Here is a 19,709-nt window from a genome sequence, read left to right on the forward strand (position 1 = left end):
CTATTGAAACCATTATTTCATTCTAGATTTAATTGTAAGATTCAATTTAAACAATATATTCAATTGACATAGACTATTCATTCTATATCATGTCCATAAATCATTATTTGTTTATAGTTCATTCAACATAATTAAATCTTACCGAAATTTAAAGGTGACGTTTTAGTTAAAACAATCCAAATTTCATCCAATTAGCAACATTCAATCAACACTAACTTGTATGAATCCACTTTATATTTATGTATATATATACAAGGCATTATATGAAGCTCATCTAATCAACGTTATTAAATTGTATTCAATATGACTTTATCCAATTCATTTCTATTCCTTTATTTATTCATTTATATGATAAGTCATTTAAGTAGTATCTATGTTAATGGAGAATCTATAAAATTTGGTAAAATATCTGATAAAGTTAATTATGCAAATCCAGATCAAGCGGGGTAAGTAAATCTTTCTTAGGATTTTTTTTACAGTTTTTTACAGTCAGTCAGTCAGCTACAATGTAGGATCAGGCACATATATACATCAGTCCAAGTTGCCATACCTCATTAGCACAACAAAATGAACACCGGATTCATAGAAGTAGTTAATTTAGTGGTGGTAATATATAAAAGAAAGGTTGTATATAAGAATATAGTATGGGAAGGAAGAAAGTTATGAAGCAATTTTAATCTTAAGGTTCAATGGAAGATAAAGAGTGTATGCACCTACGCCATTGTGATCGATTCCGAGCCATGTCACCTAGAGTCTCTAACCATTGGTTACGATAGTCATGCGGACCCCAACCAAGTAGTCCGCATCTACTAATATGGCTTAGACTAGAAGTTAGTGACTTCAAGCTCTGATGCCACGTTATGGTTTGGCCGCCCCTAACTTTCTTCCAACCTTCTCCAACACTAGTCAGAATTCCGCATAGTGGTAATCGGTGTTCAGGCATACGTAACATAGTTTTTTATAATTTCTTTCACTGAATGATTTACTTGTAAAACTTTGAACTCAATTGAATATTAAAAATATAAACTAAAGAATAAAATCATGAGTGAATTGAAGCTAGATGACTATGGAAAATTTGGAATCACTAGACGGCCGTTTCGTCCTATTGTGCGACTTTTCAGTAGTGCTCACCCATGATCCCATCTCGCGAGATTCGAACCCAGAACCTATCAGTCTAGCGCACGAGCACTTAACCACTAGACGACTGAACTGGTCGGCATTCAACGGTGTTAATTTCCAACTTCAACCAATCCACGAAATTCATCAACCGTCCACCATTGTCTTCAGTGAGTTACTATCTCACAACAGACGTGGTTTGAACTCCACTGGTCACTGTTTCTCGCTAGAACTCCAGGAATTATCTCTTGAAACCAGTCACTAGTGAACATATGATTATTATCAGAAGGGTTTTTTGTGTGGAGATTTTAGTGATTTCATAGATGACTGATAAGTCCTGGGTTCGAATCTCGTGAGGCGGGATCATAGATGTGCACTGCTTAGGAGTCTCACAATAGGATGAAACGTCCGTACAGTGCTTCTAGGTTTTCCATGGTGGTCTAGCTTCAATTGACTCATGATTTCAACTATAAAATTACTAAAATCTCCGCAAAAAACCCCTTCTAAAAATTAAGTCATTTTGTACTTGATGTAAAACAACGTCTTGAATAAATCCGTATAATGAATTTTATTCTGATTCGCATTTATTAGAAAATCAAAAGTATAAATAAGGTGAGATCGTGGTGTGCACCTCTTTATATAGATGGATATAAGTAGTATGTAGCAGAAATAGAATGTTTACCAGCCGAATAGTGAAATAAAGAGAAGAGTCAGAAAACAATCAAAATAACAACAAGATTGGATGAATGATAAAGTATGTAAACGATGACTCAAAGAAGATATTTAAATGATGTATTTAATGTACAACTTTCATATTTTGCTAAGATCCTGTATAATCCTGTGAAAAACAATAAAAAACACTTTTCCCCATCGAGTCTTCGTTCACTCCAATGTGTTTTAACATGAACATATATTAATTAAAGTAATATTTATACTAAGAATTCAGTAATATATCAGTGATTTAATAAAATACTGATCAGATACAACACTCTATTCCATCAAGCTTTATAATTTCTAAACTGTATGACCTCATAGGAATTGTGATCTTTTGGTGAATAAAATCAAAGGGAAACTGATTACACAAATCATAGAGCTACCTAATCATTTGATAAAGGATAAAAGATCTTATGAAAATTTATAATTGATAAATTCACTTAGTATTATTTGTTTGAATCTTCTCATTGACGTTTAGGACTTCAACTGGTCAGTCACTTATTGGCATATGTGCATACTGTGCATATTGACTCGATACAGCCCTAAATCACATGTATTATAAGGGAAGATGGATAGTGGCTAGCAGTGGAATCCAGTTTGACTCGCGTTTCGTCCTATTTAGAACTCGTCAGATGGATGTACCTGCATCTCAGAGTTAATGTTCACTCTGAGACTCGAACCCAGTGCCATTTGCTTCAGTGGCTAAGTAGATAACATGATGTCGTTTGAATACTTGGATCCTTACATCGTTCTATATGAGCATATTTCTGATCATGGGATCTCAATGTTTCAGTGTAAATTATTGATTAGTTAATGTCAAGTACTATCAAGTTTAAATGATACAAATCTGACTATTCATCATTGTTCTGAATTGTTTTTGTTGTCAGCTGAATATTGTTTTCACTTGCATTGTGCAATTCACAGTCTAGGGCAGTTATTAACAATCATTTCCATTACAAGTAAAATCATAGATAAGTTTATTGAAATAGCTGGGGATATAGGTGATGCTTTAATGATAATACACCTCATGGTAACAATTAATTACATTTTGCTAAAATGTGTGAAACGGTCTTTTGTTTCTGTTATATCCCGATAATAGTAGTGAATGGTAACTTTGGGATCCATTTATGGACCAACATTATGCATATAATTTTTATCGTATATTTGCTGAATAATTAAACTACTCATATTCATGTTCCTTTCATTGTGAGCTTTATTTTGACCCTTGGACTATTATTGTACGATTTATCATTCTTGAGTTATCCCTAGTCCATTAATTACTGTTCCCCCTATTCACAGCCACATTTGGCTGGATCTAGTGAAAATGTTATTTTCTACTTTATTGGTACGATGTGGTCAGTTTGTTTGGTATATAAACTCAGTATGTTTCAAATACAAGGATTCATACCGCAAAGGCTGTTATTGGTGTTCTAGACTTAACTGACTGGGCTAGGCAGAAGCACGATCGATAAGCGCTCTAGACTGCTCGTACGGTTTTCATGTGTCACTGTTCCAATCGATAATTCGCTGCTCTCTGTTTAGCGGTCTTATTACGTCATACATTAACTGGGCATCCACTCGGTCACAAGATATAACAGTATCTCACTTATCTAACATTAGGCAGATAACGTTATGTAAAATTATAAACGACAGAATGATTAAATTTAATGGGACTCGGAAATGGTGATCATTCTATTACAATTCAAGGAACAAAAATCATTATGTTCACCTAATGATCTCAATGTCATTAATGTTCAGAGCTAAACAGTGGAAAATTAGAAAGGTATAACTGTCCATTACATTCTGTTTTTCAATGATTTCATGTTGGGCTACAGCAGTATATTGTCAGCGTATGTATACACATCATCTTGGAGTCAGGTATCTCAAAGACAAGTCATCAACGATAGATGACATTAACTGAACAATCTCAATTTGAACTTCATCTATTGAATTCTTAGTATCAGTTTTTATTTAGCAAAGTATAGTATAATCTTCATAGTTGAAAGCATCAGTCAATTGAAGCTAGACCACCAAGTAAATCTGGAAGCACTGAACGGCCGTTTTATTCCATTCTGGGATTTCCCTTCTGATTATAATCATATGCTCACTAGTGACTGACTTTAAGAGATATTACCTGGAGTTCTAGTGAGAAGCAGTGACCAGTGGAGTTCAAACCACGTCTGTTGTGAGATACCAACTCACTAAAGACAATGGATGAACGGCTGCTCAACTTTGTGGATTGGTTGAAGTTAGACATTAACAAAATCAGATGCCGCCTCAGTGGTCTATCGGTTAAGTGCTCTGGCACGAGACTGGTAGGTCCTTGGTTCGAATCTCGCGAGGCGAGTTCGTAGATGCACACTAGTAAGGAGTCCCGCAATATGATGAAACAGCCGTCCAGTGCTCCCAGGTTTTCCTTGATGGTCTAGCTTCAATTGACTCATGCTTTCAACTATGAAAATACTGAAATCTCCACAAAACCCCTTCTGATTATAGTATAATCATTTAACTTTTTGATTATCTGTTTTATTTCAGATATCATCATTGTGCATTTTGGCGTTTACCAGATGGTCATTCAATCATTGCATCATGTACACCATTTACAATGCAACGTTGTGGAAAAAAATTGTAAGTTCTTCAAGGAATGATAAATTTGTTCAGTTAAAGTACATAAGTCTGTCAGAAACTAGAAATACTTATGTATTGTAGTATGTTAAGAAATTACTCCTAATGAGATTGCATAAATGCGTTTGTGTTCTAGTGAGTGATTATTTTATTAGGTTTTGAACTACTTACCTACTTATGCCTGTTACTCCACGTGGAGAAGCTTTGGCTGACCACCAGCATTCTTCATCCAACTCTTCGTGGACAACCTTTTGCAGTTGCCATTCACTTATTTGATGTTTGCTTCTGAATTCCAGACGCAATGTGTTCCTTTGTCTTCCTCTTTCTCATTTCCTTTCAGGATTCCAAGTTAAGAGTTGCCTCGTGATGAAGTTTGTTGATTTCCACAATCAATGTCCTATCCACTTTCAACGTCTTTTCCTAATTTCCTCTTAAGATGGAACCTGGTTTGTTCTCTCCAACAGTAGACTGTTAATGATGGTAACCGGTTAATGGAAATTGATTATCTTAAGTAGATAACTGTTTATAAACACTCGTATCTTTTTGATGATGATTGTGGTGGTTCGCCAAGTTTCAGCTCCATACAGTAGAACTGTCTTGACGTTCGTGTTAAAGATTATGACTTTGATATCAGTTGACAGTTGTTTTGAGAGGACTTGAACTAAGTAACAGATATTTCATAAAAGAAATAATTTCCTTCTTGGACACAGTATTGGATCGACTACCTCTTAATCAAAGAATGATATTTGTATTTATTCTTCTAATTTATTCATAATGATAGATCACTGCATTCAGAATTTATCAAACTGATCTTCACTAATGATTTGATTTAATATTCTTTGGACAGCTAGAATTAAAACACTGTACCTTACTTCACTTGGAATTGTTTGCTTGTATCTTTCCATTGCAATATCGAGGCGATCCGCACAGGATGAACATATGCAAACAAGAGACAGATCAATCACAGTCTTAAAAAACAATGGGAAGATACAAGCAAACAATACCAAGTGAATTTAAACTTCATCCTATTGCTCTCAGTACTTAGTAGCTGAATGGATAACGCGACAACGTTTGTAGCGAATGGTACTGGGTTCGAGTCCGGGAGTGAAAATCAACTGTGAGATGCAGGCACATCCAGCTGACGAGTCACAAATATTACTCAGTGGTATGAGTAATGTAGGGATATATGCGTAATAAAAATGAGAAACTTAAACAACTGGAGTACACACAAACAATATTGAAGCTTTGTGGTCGAGGGTGAGACAGCTTTTGCGACCTTATCATGGCTCCAGAGATCGACTATTATGGAGCCATATGGATGAGTTCTTCTACCTTATGCATTACGATTTTGGAACCTTTGAACCTCTTTCTAGCATTGATAAGTTTTTGGACCATGTAAAAGAAGTGTATCCACTTTAATTCTTTGGTTTTGTATAATATATTTTTTACTCTATACTGTTTCCTGACTGGCTAATAGTTCTCAAGATCACTTAAGATTCATTCAAAGGTCACCCATAAATTATAGTCTCGCCGAAGTTAGTTGTGAGAAACTATGATAATCAGAAGTATTTGAATTGTAGTATAAACTAGTTCTCAATATAAACAAAGGGAAAAGCAAGACTCTCCGATACAATACAATATGCACCAATCCAATTACACTTGACGGAGAAGCTTTGGAGGATGTGGAAATCTTTACATATCTGGGCAGCATCATTGATGAACACGGTGGATCTGATGCAGATGTGAGGGCGCGGATCGGCAAAGCAAGAGCAGCATACCTACAGCTGAAAAACATCTGGAACTCAAAACAATTGTCAACCAACACCAAGGTTAGAATTTTCAATACAAATGTCAAGACAGTTCTTCTGTATGGGGCAGAGACGTGGAGAACTACGAAAGCCATTATCCAGAAGATACAAGTGTTTATTAACAGCTGTCTACGCAAGATACTTCGGATCCGATGAGCAGACACTATCAGCAACAAGTTACTGTGGGAGACAACAAACCAGATTCCAGTGGAGGAAGAAATGAGGAAGAAGCGCTGGAAGTGGATTGGGCACACTTTGAGGAAATCACCCAATTGTGTCACAAGACAAGCCCTCACATGGAATCCTGAAGGTCGAAGGAGAAGAGGAAGACCAAAGAACACATTACGCCGAGAAATAGAGACAGACATGAGAAGAATGAACAAGAACTGGAAAGAACTATAAAAGAAGGCCCAGGACAGAGTGGGTTGGAGAAAGCTGGTCGGCGGCCTATGCTCCATTGGGAGTAACAGGCGTAAGTAAGTAAGTAAGTATAAACTAGTAATCCCAGGAATAACGCAATTTAATCAAGAAGTACAAGAGGAGCACAAACGAATGTATTGTATTTGGAATTCAAAATTACAACAGTCATCAATACAAACAAGTCATTGATTTATTTAAACATCACAGAAATCCTCTACGATCGACTGGCAACTTGTTCTGTTAGCCTTAAAGTTAACTTTCTCGAGCTTGCCTAAATAAGTTGTTCGTCAATTGTAGAAAAAATACTCATACCTCACTTCTATCTGAAATTTGTGTTGATTATATAGTTTAAGAAGAACAATGAAAATTACGCAATTAGACCAATCAGCTTAGAGAATGCTCCAAGAAGTATTTCCTGGAGTTCTAGTGAGAAGCAGTGACCAGTGGAGTTCAACCAGGTCTGTTGTGAGATAGTAACTCACTGAAGACAATGGTGGACGGTTGCACAATTTCGTGAATTGGTTGAAGTTAAACATTAATACCGTTGGATACCGGCCGGCTCAGTGGTTCTACAGATTAAGCGCTCGTGCACGAGACTGGTTGGTCCTCGGTTCGAATCTCGTGAGGGAGGGTTCGTGGATGCGCACTGCTGAGGAGTTCCAAAATAGGACTAAACGGCCGTCCAGTGCTTCCACGTTTCTCATAGTGGTCCAGCTTCAATTTACTCATGATTTCAACTACAAAAATGTAAAAACATTTATACTTAACTAATAACATTTTCTATTTACCACTATGGTTTATACTTTCTTGTTTCTTATTACCTAGAGAATTTGATTATAAATGTTGTGCAGGTTATGATAAAATTGAGAAATTATCATATACCTTTAAAGATTTTAAAAAAGGAGAATGTGCACTGCAACTTTCACCTTATGAAATGTGTATAGAATTAATAGGGAATCAATGTAAGTTACTAAGGTAATTATTTATAATATATGAAATGAATATATGCAGAAAACTTTTGTAATTAAGTTTCGTACCAGTTAATGTTCTTTAGTAAAATATGTTAAGGAGATCCAGATCAAGATCCAGATCCTTGAATAAAGCCACAAAAGAGGATCTGAAAACGCTGAGAAACATCTAGAAAGTGAAAAGTCACATGTCGAGTTTCTGATTGGATGAATACCTATACTACTACTACTACTACTACTACTACTACTACCACTACTACTACTACTAATACTAATACTAATACTAATACTACCATGTTTAGCGGCGTTCCAGAAATTTCCAGAAGCCCAAGGCCACCTAAAATATTAAAATTACCCTAGATTTTCTGTACATGAGAAAACCTTGGGAGTAAAGCGTTTCTTCCATATTTCTAGTCTTTTTTCTCGTGTTCAGATCGCTGTGTAAATTTCACCAAGGGGGGGAGTTACTAGAAGAACTTAGAAATCGAGTCTAGCGTTCAGTTAGAAGATTGATCAAAATAAATTTAGAATCTCGCTGAAAGTGACGAAGTTGCAACGATAACTATGAAGTAGTTTATGTAGGATTTGTTTTCAGTCAATAATTACAGCAAAATCCAGAGCATAATGGGTAATATTTTGATGTTAAATGATTGAAAGAAACTAACGGAAAGTCCTGAATCAAGATAAGATGTATCTAAAATCTTGCAGTAACTAGATGTTTCTGAAATATGTTAATAAGCTCACCATAATTCCCATTTTTAAGATTCATGTTGCTGATAAGGGTAGTTATGTCATTCGCTCGCTATTCGATAAAATGAACTGCTTCTCACACAATGCTTACTTGGAATTTAATCCTTGTTGCTTACTAATGAACATAGACAATTTGTCTAAACATATTGTTTGCTTATAAGCAAAGATGGATAGTGGCTAGCAGTGGAATCAAGGATGCGCGTTTTGTCCTATTTGGGACTCGTCAGCTGGATGCGCCTGCATCTCAGAGTTGATGTTCACCCTGGGACTCGCTTCAAACGCCATCGCGTTATTCATTTAGCTACTGAGTCCTGATAGCCACCTGCTTATGCAATGGGGTGAAGTTATATTCACTTGTTGTTGTTTACTTGTATCTTTCCATTGTTATTTTGGACTACAATTGATCAGTCTCTTGTTGGCATATGTGGATAACGTGATAGCTTTTGATGGAAACGGTACTGGGCTCGAGTCCCATAGTGAACATCAACTCTGAGATGCAGGTATATCCAGCTGACGAGTCCCAAATCGGACGAAACATGCGTCCTGGATTCCACTGCTAGCCACTACCCACCATTGCTTATATTGTTTGTTTGTTTATTCAGTAGCTGCTAACTACATTAGAGTAATCCTGTTTTTTTTAAATTTCATTACAGCTGACATATCTCCATTTTCTGACAAAATGAAATCACTTAATCAATTCAAGACAAAAACTCCAGATAAACCATATACAATATTTGCACCAAGTACTAGAAATGCTGAAAAATATAAAGAGTAATATATTCATTATTACATTATATCCTTTATTATGCATAGAATATTATACTTTATATATTTATGAATATGGAAGGCTATAGTTATTTATCTAACCATTGCTTGATATTCAGTTTCTCTTTCTCAAACGTAATTCAAGACTCATGACTAGTCAAAGAACTAGATAGAGAGATATTCTCATGATTAGTTGTCTAATAACCATGTGTTTTGGTTGGCAAACATTTGAATATCAAGTGAAGTCACATTATCATGAGTGCAGTTTTAGGCGAGACTATAATTTATGGACGACCTTTGAAGGAATCTTAAGTGACCCTGAGAAATATTAGCCAATTAAAGGACAGTTAGCATAGCGTAAAAATATATTATACAACACTAAGGAATTAGAGTGGGTACACTTCTTCTATATGGTTCAAAAACTTGTCAAGGTTAGAAAAAGGTTCAAAGGTTCCAAAATCGTAATGCATAAGGTAGAAGAACTCATCCATATGGCTCCATAATAGTCGATCTCTGGAGCCATGATAAGGTCGCAAAAGCTGTCTCACCCTCGACCACAAAGCTTCAATATTGTTTGTGTGTACTCCAGTTGTTTAAGTTTCTCATTTTTATTACGCATATATCCCTACATCAATCATACCTCTGAACAGCCGAAGCTTCAGTAACATCTGCGGCTATTGCAGCCAAAAATATTGGTGCTTTTATTATACAGTTTGCGGCAATTATTATAATATGCCTTAGTCTCAATCTGGATCGAGAGAAAAAAGTTCCTATTCTAGCAGACTTCCTCTAACATATATCACATCGAAAGATAACATCATCAGGGTAGTCTGCACAAGGTCTACAACTAAGTTGATTACCGCAATTACAAATAAAGGAACTTCTTGGTAGTCTCATTTATTGTAGCCGCCTAATTATCACGTCTTCTCTAAAATCCTCTGTGAACCAGTTGTACATGAGCATCTGGTACTGAAATTGGCACTGTGACCTTGAAATCCTTCAAAGGCTTCTGATTGGCTCGTCCATAAATTATAGTCTCGCTGCAGTTTTATTATGAGATCGTAATGTTTACGATCCAAGTTAGTAACATCGAAGACAAATCAGTCTGAACAATGAGTACTTGCTGACTTTCCTTATAAATTTTGTAGATCTTTTTATCTAACTATTGTAGTTTTTTGTTAACATTTGAAAGATATGATTAGGTTTCTTATCAAACTGTCAAAATATTGTTAGCGGTTTAATTGAGTACCACTTGACCCGTAAGATAGATTGTAACTGGCACGAAACAAAAAGACGTCCAGACAAAATAGATTAACCTAATATTATAAGTTAATGACTAATTAGACAACTTCTCAACCTGAGAGTACTAGTCATTTGGATAATATTATTATCAGAAGGGGTTTTGTGGAGATTTCAGTAATTTTATAGTTGAAATCACGAGTCAATTGAAGTTAGACAACCATGGAAAACCTGGAAGCACTGGATGGCCATTTCGTCTTATTGTGAGACTCCTCAGCAGTGCGCATCTGCAATCCCGTTACGCGAGATTCAAACCAAGGACATATCAGGCTCGCGTGCGAGCGCTTAACCTCCAGAACACTGAACCGGCCGGTATCCAACGATGTTAATGTTTAACCTCAACCAACCCACGAAATTGAGCAACCGTCCACAATTGTCTTCGGTGAGTTAATATCTCACAACAGACCTTGATGAACTTCACTGGTCGATTAACCATTTGTTTTAAGCCAAGTGGGAAGATTCAAACAAACGATACCAAATCAATTCATACAGTAAATAGTTCATTTTCAAAAGGTCAATCAATCATATCAAACTTGATTGTTACTTCGTTTCCACAACAATCACTCTCTTTTCTCGTTCTCTTCTCTTCAATCTTCATAACCTTTTGCCTCCAGGCATTTCACTTTCGACTGATGATACATACTACTTATATCTATGTACATCAGTAGCACGAACCACAATGTAACAAATCTATATCATCAAATCAAAATTTTCTGAGCATACTATAGACAATTTTCAGTATAAGTACATTTTCAAAATTAATGAACATAGTTTTTTCTCTTATTTATAAACTTGGACTTTTTTGATTCACTTGTTAATGGGATATTTTAGGGTTCATCGATGTAATTAGCCAGAATTAATCGGATATTCAGAATATTTTTGAATTGGAATTACACGAATAGACAACAAGTATATATAGACTTCGCAGATGATCTGGATCTTCTATCACACACGCAACAACAAATTTAGGAGAAGACGACCAGTGTAAAAGCAGCCTCAGCAGCAGTAAGTCTCAATATACACAAAGGGAAAAGCGAGATTCTCCGATACAATACAATATGCACCAATCGAATCACACTTGACGGAGAAGCTTTGGAGGATGTGGAAACCTTTACATATCTGGACAGCATCATTGCTGAACAAGGTAGATCTGATGCAGATGTGAAGACGCGGATCAGCAAAGCAAGAGCAGCACATTTACAACTGAAGAACATCTGGAATTCAAAACAATTGTCAGTCAACACCAAAGTCAGAATTTTCAATGCCAAAGTCAAGATAGTTCTACTGTATGAGGCGGATACTTTGAGAAAACTGCGAAAGCCATCATCCAAAAGATACAGGTGTTTATTAACAGTTGTTTACGCAAAATACTTCGGATCCGTTGGCCAGACACTATCAGCAACAAGTTACTGTGGGAGACAACAAACCAGATTCCTTCCAGAGGAGGAAGAAATGAGGAAGAAGCTCTGGAAGTGGATAGGACACACATTGAGGAAATCACCCAACCGCGTCACAAGACAAGCCCTCACATAGAATCCGCAAGGTTGAAGGAGGAGAGGAAGACCAAAGAACACATTAGGCCAAGAAATGGAGACAGACATAAGAAAAATGAACAAAAGTTGGGTAGAACTAGAAAGGAAGGCCCAGGACAGAATGTGTTGGAGAATGTTGGTCGGCGGCCTATGCTCCATTGGGGGTTACAGGCATAAGTTAATAAGTAGCAACAAATGTAGTCGATCCTCACCCCCCCTCAAAACGTATATCTTACTGAACGATGAAATGTTACAGGACAAAACCTGGCCTGTGACTGCTTAGAATAAATACTTAAGAAATACATCTCTCTTAACACTCGCTTTTTCGGTAAATTGAAATTACAGGAAAAGATTGGTTAAACTAGTTGTTTTGATTGATTCAACAACTAAATAATTTTTCTAATGAGGTTGTTTTAACCACATACCAACGTAGAACAAAATCTGGAGCAAGAAAACCTCTACTTCACTAACCAACTACCTAAAATACTGATTTCCAGTTTAGTCACTTCTTATCATTCATATTGTATATTTTCCAATGTTGACAAAATCGTGTAGCTTCGTAATTAAATCATGCGGAGCAGCAACAAAATATAACCTTCATGTGCGTCATATATTTCCAGTCATTGTCTACTATCATGAATAGAATGAAAGTCGGTTGAAGATCATATCATGCTGGTCTAGCTTCGATTGACTCATGATTTCAACTATATAAAATTACTAAAATCTTCACAAAACCCCCTTTCTGATAATGATCATATGCTCACTAGTGACTGGCTTCATGAGGTATTTCCTGGAGTTCTAGTGAGAAGCAGCGACAAGTGGAGTTCAACCAGGTCTGTTGTGAGATATTAACTCACTGAAGACAATGGTGGACGATTGCTCAACCTCATGGATTTGTTGAAGTTGGACAATTAACACCGTCGGATGCCGGCCGGTTCAGTGGTTTAGAGGTTAAGCGCTCGTGTGCTAGACTGATAGGTACTTGGTTCGAATCTCGTGAGTCGGTTTGGGCTGTTCATAAATAGTTCGACTTCTTAGTCGTGAATCTCTTTTTAATCATAAACAGAAATTGCATCAGTTCATTTATTTCATCTTATTGATTTCCTGTGATTCTGGGCTAATGAAGATTTTGACAAAATGTGCCCAAGTATAATTTTGATAAGGTTTTACAATGTTTTTTGCCAGACTGAATATCTTACAGTATTGTGTAGCATCATACTGTTTTGTAGAGACTACAAGTGTAACCTCAGTTGAGTAATTTCACATCCTTTAATCTGGTAATTTCATCCTGGTAATTATTCATGTATCAACAGTCTATAAGTGACAGTTAAGTTTTAAAAAATGAATTTCCTTTCACTTCATAATACTAAATGATCCCTTCTAAGTATTTGTATTAAATTACTTACTAGTTACTTACTTTCTCCTGTTACCCCTCGTGGAGGAGCATAGACCACACACCAGTATTCTCCATCCAACCCTGTTCTGGGTATTAAATATAAAATATAAATCATATTTGTCATCTAGATACACAATGGTCAGTTTCATGTATATGTATTAGACTATGAATCAGATTGTTCATGAAGTGTCTAAATGCCAACACTGAAACAAATCAAGGACTTTATGTGATGATCTATGTTGCTTTTATGGTAATATAAAACGTGCAGTATTCGTGAACTGTAGAGATAAAACGGGATATGGCTCCTTAGGACCTGCTCAATTAATGGAATGTTTTACTTAAAGAAAGGAATAATGTTTGTAACATGTCAAATAACTCAATGATTCATCTTAAGGTAGTAAGAACTGATGAACTGAGTAGGTGAACAAATCATAGTGTCTTAAATCTTGATCATTATTCAATGATTATCTGAGAGAGTTTTTGGAGATTTTAATAATTTTATAGAGTTTAGATCATGAGTCAATTGAAGCTAGACCACCATAGAAAACCTAGAAACACTGGACGGCAGTTTCATCCTATTATGGGAATCCTCAGCAGTGCGCATCAACCGTTTTTGTTAACACCGTTAGATGCCGGCTCACTGGTCTATCGGTTAAGTGCTCTGGTGCGAGACTGATAGGTCCTTCATTCGAATCTCGCAAGACGGGATCGTGGATGCGCACTGCTGAGGAGTCCCGTATTAGGACGAAACGGCCGTCCAGTGTTTCCGTGTTTTCCATGGTGGTCTAGCTTCAATTGATTCATGATCTCAATTCTATAACATTACTCAATGATTTTAATTTCAGCACAAAAGTGATACATTTTAACACGAAGCAACTGGTAGAAATCGAGATAATAATTATACTCTAAATGCTTTTATATAAGTAATATTCAATCAAACATGATTTAATAATGACCATTATTAACCAGCCTATAACATAACTCATACCAAAACTCATTTAAAATTTGGTAAATGCATCTAATTGGTAAGTTAAAAATGGTACAAAATCCATGACAACAATTTCACCATTATCCCAGTATCTCAACAATATAATAACAAGTTAAAAGAATTATAAGCAAAGATGGATAGTGGCTAGCAGTGGAATCCAGGACGCGCGTTTCGTCCTATTTGGGACTCGTCAGCTGAGTGTGCCTGCATCTTTGCTTCCATCTTTGCTTATAATACTTGTGAATTAAGGCAATATCGAGGCAATACGCACAGTATGCACATATGCCAATTAGAGACTGATCAGTTGCAGTCCTAACACATCAATGGGAAGATTCAACCAAACAATATTAAGTGAATTTAGAACTTCACCCCATTGCACAAGCAAGTGGCTATCAGGGCTCAGTAGCTGAGTGGATAACGCTGTGGCGTTTGAAGCGAAAGGTACTGGGTTCGAGTCCCAGATTGAACATCAACTCTGAAATGCAGGCACATCCAGCTGACCAGTCCTAAATAGTACGAAACCCACGTCCTGAGTTCCACTGCTAGTCACTATCCATCTTTGCTTACAATGCACATATGCCAATAAGAGACTGACTAGTTGCAGTCCTAAGTGATTTAAAAGAATCATATTTGTACATGCTTTTAATTGAAGTTCTCGATTTTCTTTTTTTCTTTCCACATAGTTTTACAAATTCTGCTGAACATATTGTTCCAGGTCGTTTTTATTTGAAAGATTTAAAAACTGGATTACAATTAAATACTTTAGATCCTAAAAGGAAACTTTATGTAACACGAGAACATCATGGAGTAAGTTTAAACAAACGGCACAGCTCTCGTTTACACACTTCGATATTAAATATTAAGAAATTATCAGTTGAGTATTCGTTGACAAGAGTTTTACCAGATCTCAGAAAGACGAATAAATCACAGTTTTTGAAGTTGAGCATAATGGTCTTATTCTTCATGATGTTTATGTAAGCTGTAGTAAAAAGGGTGGTCATCATTATCTGATGTGGCGGCCTACTTAAATATCTGGGCTACTTGTTACTGATATCTAGATATTTCAACAACTTATCTGTTTTTACTTGTCTTGAGGCATCACTATGTTTATTAATCGAATAACCTATTCAGGTGCGTTTCTGAAAACTTTACAAGTTACAAAAGAGTCCAATCAGAGATATCATGGTTGCTGACAATATGAATTGAAAGAATGAACATGATTCAGATATCGATTCCTGAAATGTTAACATCTAACTGGAGATCACTCAATATTTATCGTCAGTATCGACCAAGAAGTAAGAAACGGGAACTAGCTGAAATACTTTATGCTGAGAATTCTATTATGTACCCAAAATATAATATTGAATAAAGTTAATTATAATAATACCTTTGATAAAGCGACCAATAATTTGCCACAATAATTAATGATCTAATGTGTTATATCGAGTGAGAGCGTGCCCTGTTTAACAAATGACATGATGATTCCCGCCAATCAGAGAGGAGTAAATTATCGATGAGAGCAATCATACACGAAAACCGTACGAGCAGTCTTGAGTACTTATAAGTCCTGCTTTCTGCCTAGCCCAGTCAGTTAAGTCCAGAACACCAATAGCAGCCTCTGCAATATGAATCATTGTATTTCAAACATAGTGAGTTTATATACCAAGCAGACTGACCAAATCGTATCAATAAAATAGAAAATAACATGTGTATAAGATTTGGCCAAATGTGGCTGTGAATAGGGGGAACAGTAATTAATGAACTACGGATAATTGAAGAAAGGTAAATCGTATAGTAATAGTCTATGGGTCAAAACAAAGCTTATAATAAGGGGAACACGAATATGAATAGTTTAGTTACTTAGTAATTATGCAATAGGAAATATAAATATCATATTGATCCATAGATAGTTCTCAAAGTTACCATTCATAATTCTCCACGGGATATAACATAATGAACAATGTGAATCAGCATTCAAAAAATGTTAATGTTTCATCTTTATTTATTTCAGACTGTTTCAGTTGATTGTGTAGAACTAGTTGATGCAGATATGGAATGTAACTCTGGCATTATCCATACAATTAGATATGTAAGTTTATTTATCTATTATAATTCCATTCATATACGAAATAGGATAATGCAAACATTAGATTAGTCCGAATAGATGTTTATTATATAGACTAACACTGTTGTTTGTAAGTTAATAGGTAAGCCTTCTAGGTGGTCATTACTCACATGAGGATATAGTTTATTCATTTTCATTGATTAAAATAAATCTAGATCAGAAGGGGTTTTGTGGAGATTTCAGTATTTTCATAGTTGAAATCATGAGTCAATTGAAGCTAGACCACCATGGAAAACCTGGAAGCACTGGATGACCGTTTCGTCCTATTATGGGACTGCTCAACGGTGCACATCCACGATCCCGCACTCGCGAGATTCGAACCAAGGAACTATCAGTCTTGCACACGAGCGCTTAACCACTAGACCACTGAATCGGCTGGCATCCAACCGATCCACGAAATTGAGCGACACATCCACCAATGTCTTCAGTGAGTTACTATCTCACAACAGACGGAATTGAACTCCACTTGTCACTGCTTCTCGCTAGAACTTTGAAGTCACTATTAGCTATAAAAGTTAGTATGCATATAGTTTGATCTTCAATCATAAAAGGAAGCTTGAAATGTTCGAACAATCAATCGATTATTTCAACCTGCTTATACTATCCATCATCTAGTTTTCAAGGGCTAATAAGGTATAATGAAAAAAAGAGTTAAAATCGTTCAAAGATCTGTTACAATATTTTAATGATATCGTCGAAGATATGAATTCGATGATATCGAATGTCTCTGAGTACTCTTAAAAGTGTTTTTACTTTAATAGAATCATCAAGATTTCCAAAAACAGTATGGGATATGTCTCCCTACTTTTTGAAACAAGAATCAACTACGACACTTATCAAGTCAGTAACATTCATCTCTGGTTAAGGTGTAGGAGATATTCACCTTTTATGTTAATAGGCTTCAATATTCACAAATGTTCACTGAACCGTAAAAGAGGATTTCTAATCGTTCTATTGACAGATCCGTCTTGAGTAAGCTCGATTGCCAGTTGTCTAATTTAAACAGAGAACATTAGAGATACTTTTTTTCGACTGACTATTATGGTTTGAGGATTCATAATCATTGAACTCTTGAACAAATATAAAAATTATTAACCAATAGAAGCTTGATTTCAAGGTTAATTTGTACAAACAAACAAACGCAATTTATAGTTGAAATCATGAGTCGATTGAAGATAGACCACCATGGAAAACCTGGAAGCACTGGACGGCCGTTTCGTCCTATTAATGGAATCCTCAACGGTGCGCATCCACGATCCCGCCTCGAGAGATTCGAACCCAGAACCTACCAACGCAATTTATTCTATTATGCACTAGTTGTAAAGTAAACTTAATTTGTCATCTGATACACTAATATCAAATGGTTATCCATTAAAGTCTATAAATAGGTGTGAAAGTCAGCCAAACCCAAAACCTCTCCTTTTTATTTTGTTCCGAAGAAAACTGTTTGTGTCTTTACTATTTAGAAGTGAATCTAATAGTATGGTTTTTATATAGAGACTAAAAGCAGACGTCAAGAAAACACATTACTCTGTGAAACTGGTTGTGATTGAAAGGACTCAACCCATGATTCCAAATAGACCTAGACAATCAATGTACGATTACGTCATATCGTACTCTGTTTACCAGTTTAAGTGTTTATGTAGACATACATACATAGGAAGGAGTAATCGAACAATGCAGCCAATGGTTGTGGAACAAGTGGCAGTTAATGTCAAATACTCAGATAAACGTGAGAAGTAGAAAATCATGTTCATCAATAGGAAAGCATATAAATGAAATGGGGCACAGATCGGCGTCAGTACATCTTTCAAAACGTTGCATAGAAATTGTCAAGGTTTAATTCTTAAGTTTACAGACGCCTTGACCATTCTCAAATTCAAATGCTTCTTATGTGTAAGAAAATAACTTGTCGTAAATTTGAATTTGGCCTTGTAGTCCTTAATACATTTCATAGCCTAGAGCAATGCAACAGTTTCCTCTTTCTTCTATGCCATGTTCATTTTGTCTTTCCTTTATTTCCATTAATTACTTTCGCAGTTGAAACCATGAGTCTATCTAAGCTGAACCACCAGTGAAAACCTGGAATGACTGGACAGCTGTCTCGTCCCAGTAAGGGACTCCTTATCAATACCTATCCATGGTCCCGCACATGTGAGTCGAAACCGGGGTTTTTTGGGTCTTCCTGAGGAGTCCCATACTGGGGCGAAGCACTAGCCTAGTTCTTCCAGGTTTTCCATAGTGGTCTAGCTCAGATTGACTCGTGGATTCAACTATTTATGATCTTTTAAAGTTATCTAATTGAATAATTTAGTAACTAAAATCATATATCCTCCTTTTCTTTTAAACGTTTTGTTTTAGCCTTTAACAAATATTCGAAACTTGGATAGATCATCTATTCTTAACTTGTTAGAATCTAATCCAGAAACTCAAGCATTTGCTAAAGATTTATCTGAGGTATTTAAAAATAATTTCAAAAATATTAATTCTGGTCAACGATATACTGTAATAGTACCAAATCAAAAGACATGGGAATTATTACGTCAAAAGTATTCAAGTGAACAACTTCAAAGAGTGAGTTTCATATTAATTTGTCTTAATGTCAGCGTTTTTTTAGTGAGTTGGTTTTCTACGGGATGGGGTCGCTAACCCCATGCCCAAACCTCCTCCTTTACCCAGGCTTGGGACCGGCAGTAGCCTCCGGAGGAGCTACAGGCGGAGTATGTAACTTTTCAGTAGTATGTACAAACTAGCATAACTAGACTTGAATTTAAAACTGATAATCACAATGAAAATGTTGTTTGCAGCAATTAGTCCTTTTGATAAACTTCGATAGTGCAATAAGAAGATGAAGATTATCAGAACTAAGTTCAGTACACTTTTGAAGGCGAATATTTTCGCCAGATTGAAGGGGTTTCTATGGGTAGTCCGTTAGGACCATTATTAGCAGATGTGTTTATGGCACATGTTGAGAATCTGGCTAACGATCTAATCGAAAACGTATCACTTTATAAGAGATATGTTGACGATATCTTAGTTGTCTGTGAAAGGAAGGATGATATGCACTGTTTATTGAACAAACTTAACACTATTTAAAACCACATCAGTCACTCATGCAAAGAGGAGAAAAACGACCAGCTTCCCGTCCTAGATATACTTCTAAACAGACGAGAAGATGGCTCAATCAAACGATCTATTTTTCA

At 36.0% G+C, this 19,709-nt stretch overlaps 1 protein-coding gene and 1 non-coding gene across 2 annotated transcripts in view; both read left to right on the forward strand.

The window, feature by feature from the left end:
- Positions 1–348: 348 nt before the first annotated feature.
- Positions 349–19,709, forward strand: part of Smp_177050 (putative gynecophoral canal protein) — a gene marked incomplete at both ends in the record, with an annotated part of 59,946 nt that continues 40,585 nt past the window's right edge. Inside the window, 6 exons of the mRNA XM_018799783.1 lie at positions 349–446; positions 4,366–4,458; positions 9,023–9,172; positions 15,065–15,188; positions 16,393–16,470; positions 18,868–19,080. Of these exons, the coding sequence (XP_018651538.1) occupies positions 349–446; positions 4,366–4,458; positions 9,023–9,172; positions 15,065–15,188; positions 16,393–16,470; positions 18,868–19,080 (756 nt within the window). The remainder of the gene's footprint in view (positions 447–4,365; positions 4,459–9,022; positions 9,173–15,064; positions 15,189–16,392; positions 16,471–18,867; positions 19,081–19,709) is intronic.
- Smp_tRNA_01179_Pseudo_TTG.1.1 lies at positions 14,202–14,272 on the forward strand. Its single transcript has one exon. It is a non-coding gene (tRNA).

Source organism: Schistosoma mansoni, chromosome 3 (genome assembly GCF_000237925.1).
Source record: "Schistosoma mansoni strain Puerto Rico chromosome 3, complete genome".
NCBI lineage: Eukaryota > Metazoa > Platyhelminthes > Trematoda > Strigeidida > Schistosomatidae > Schistosoma > Schistosoma mansoni.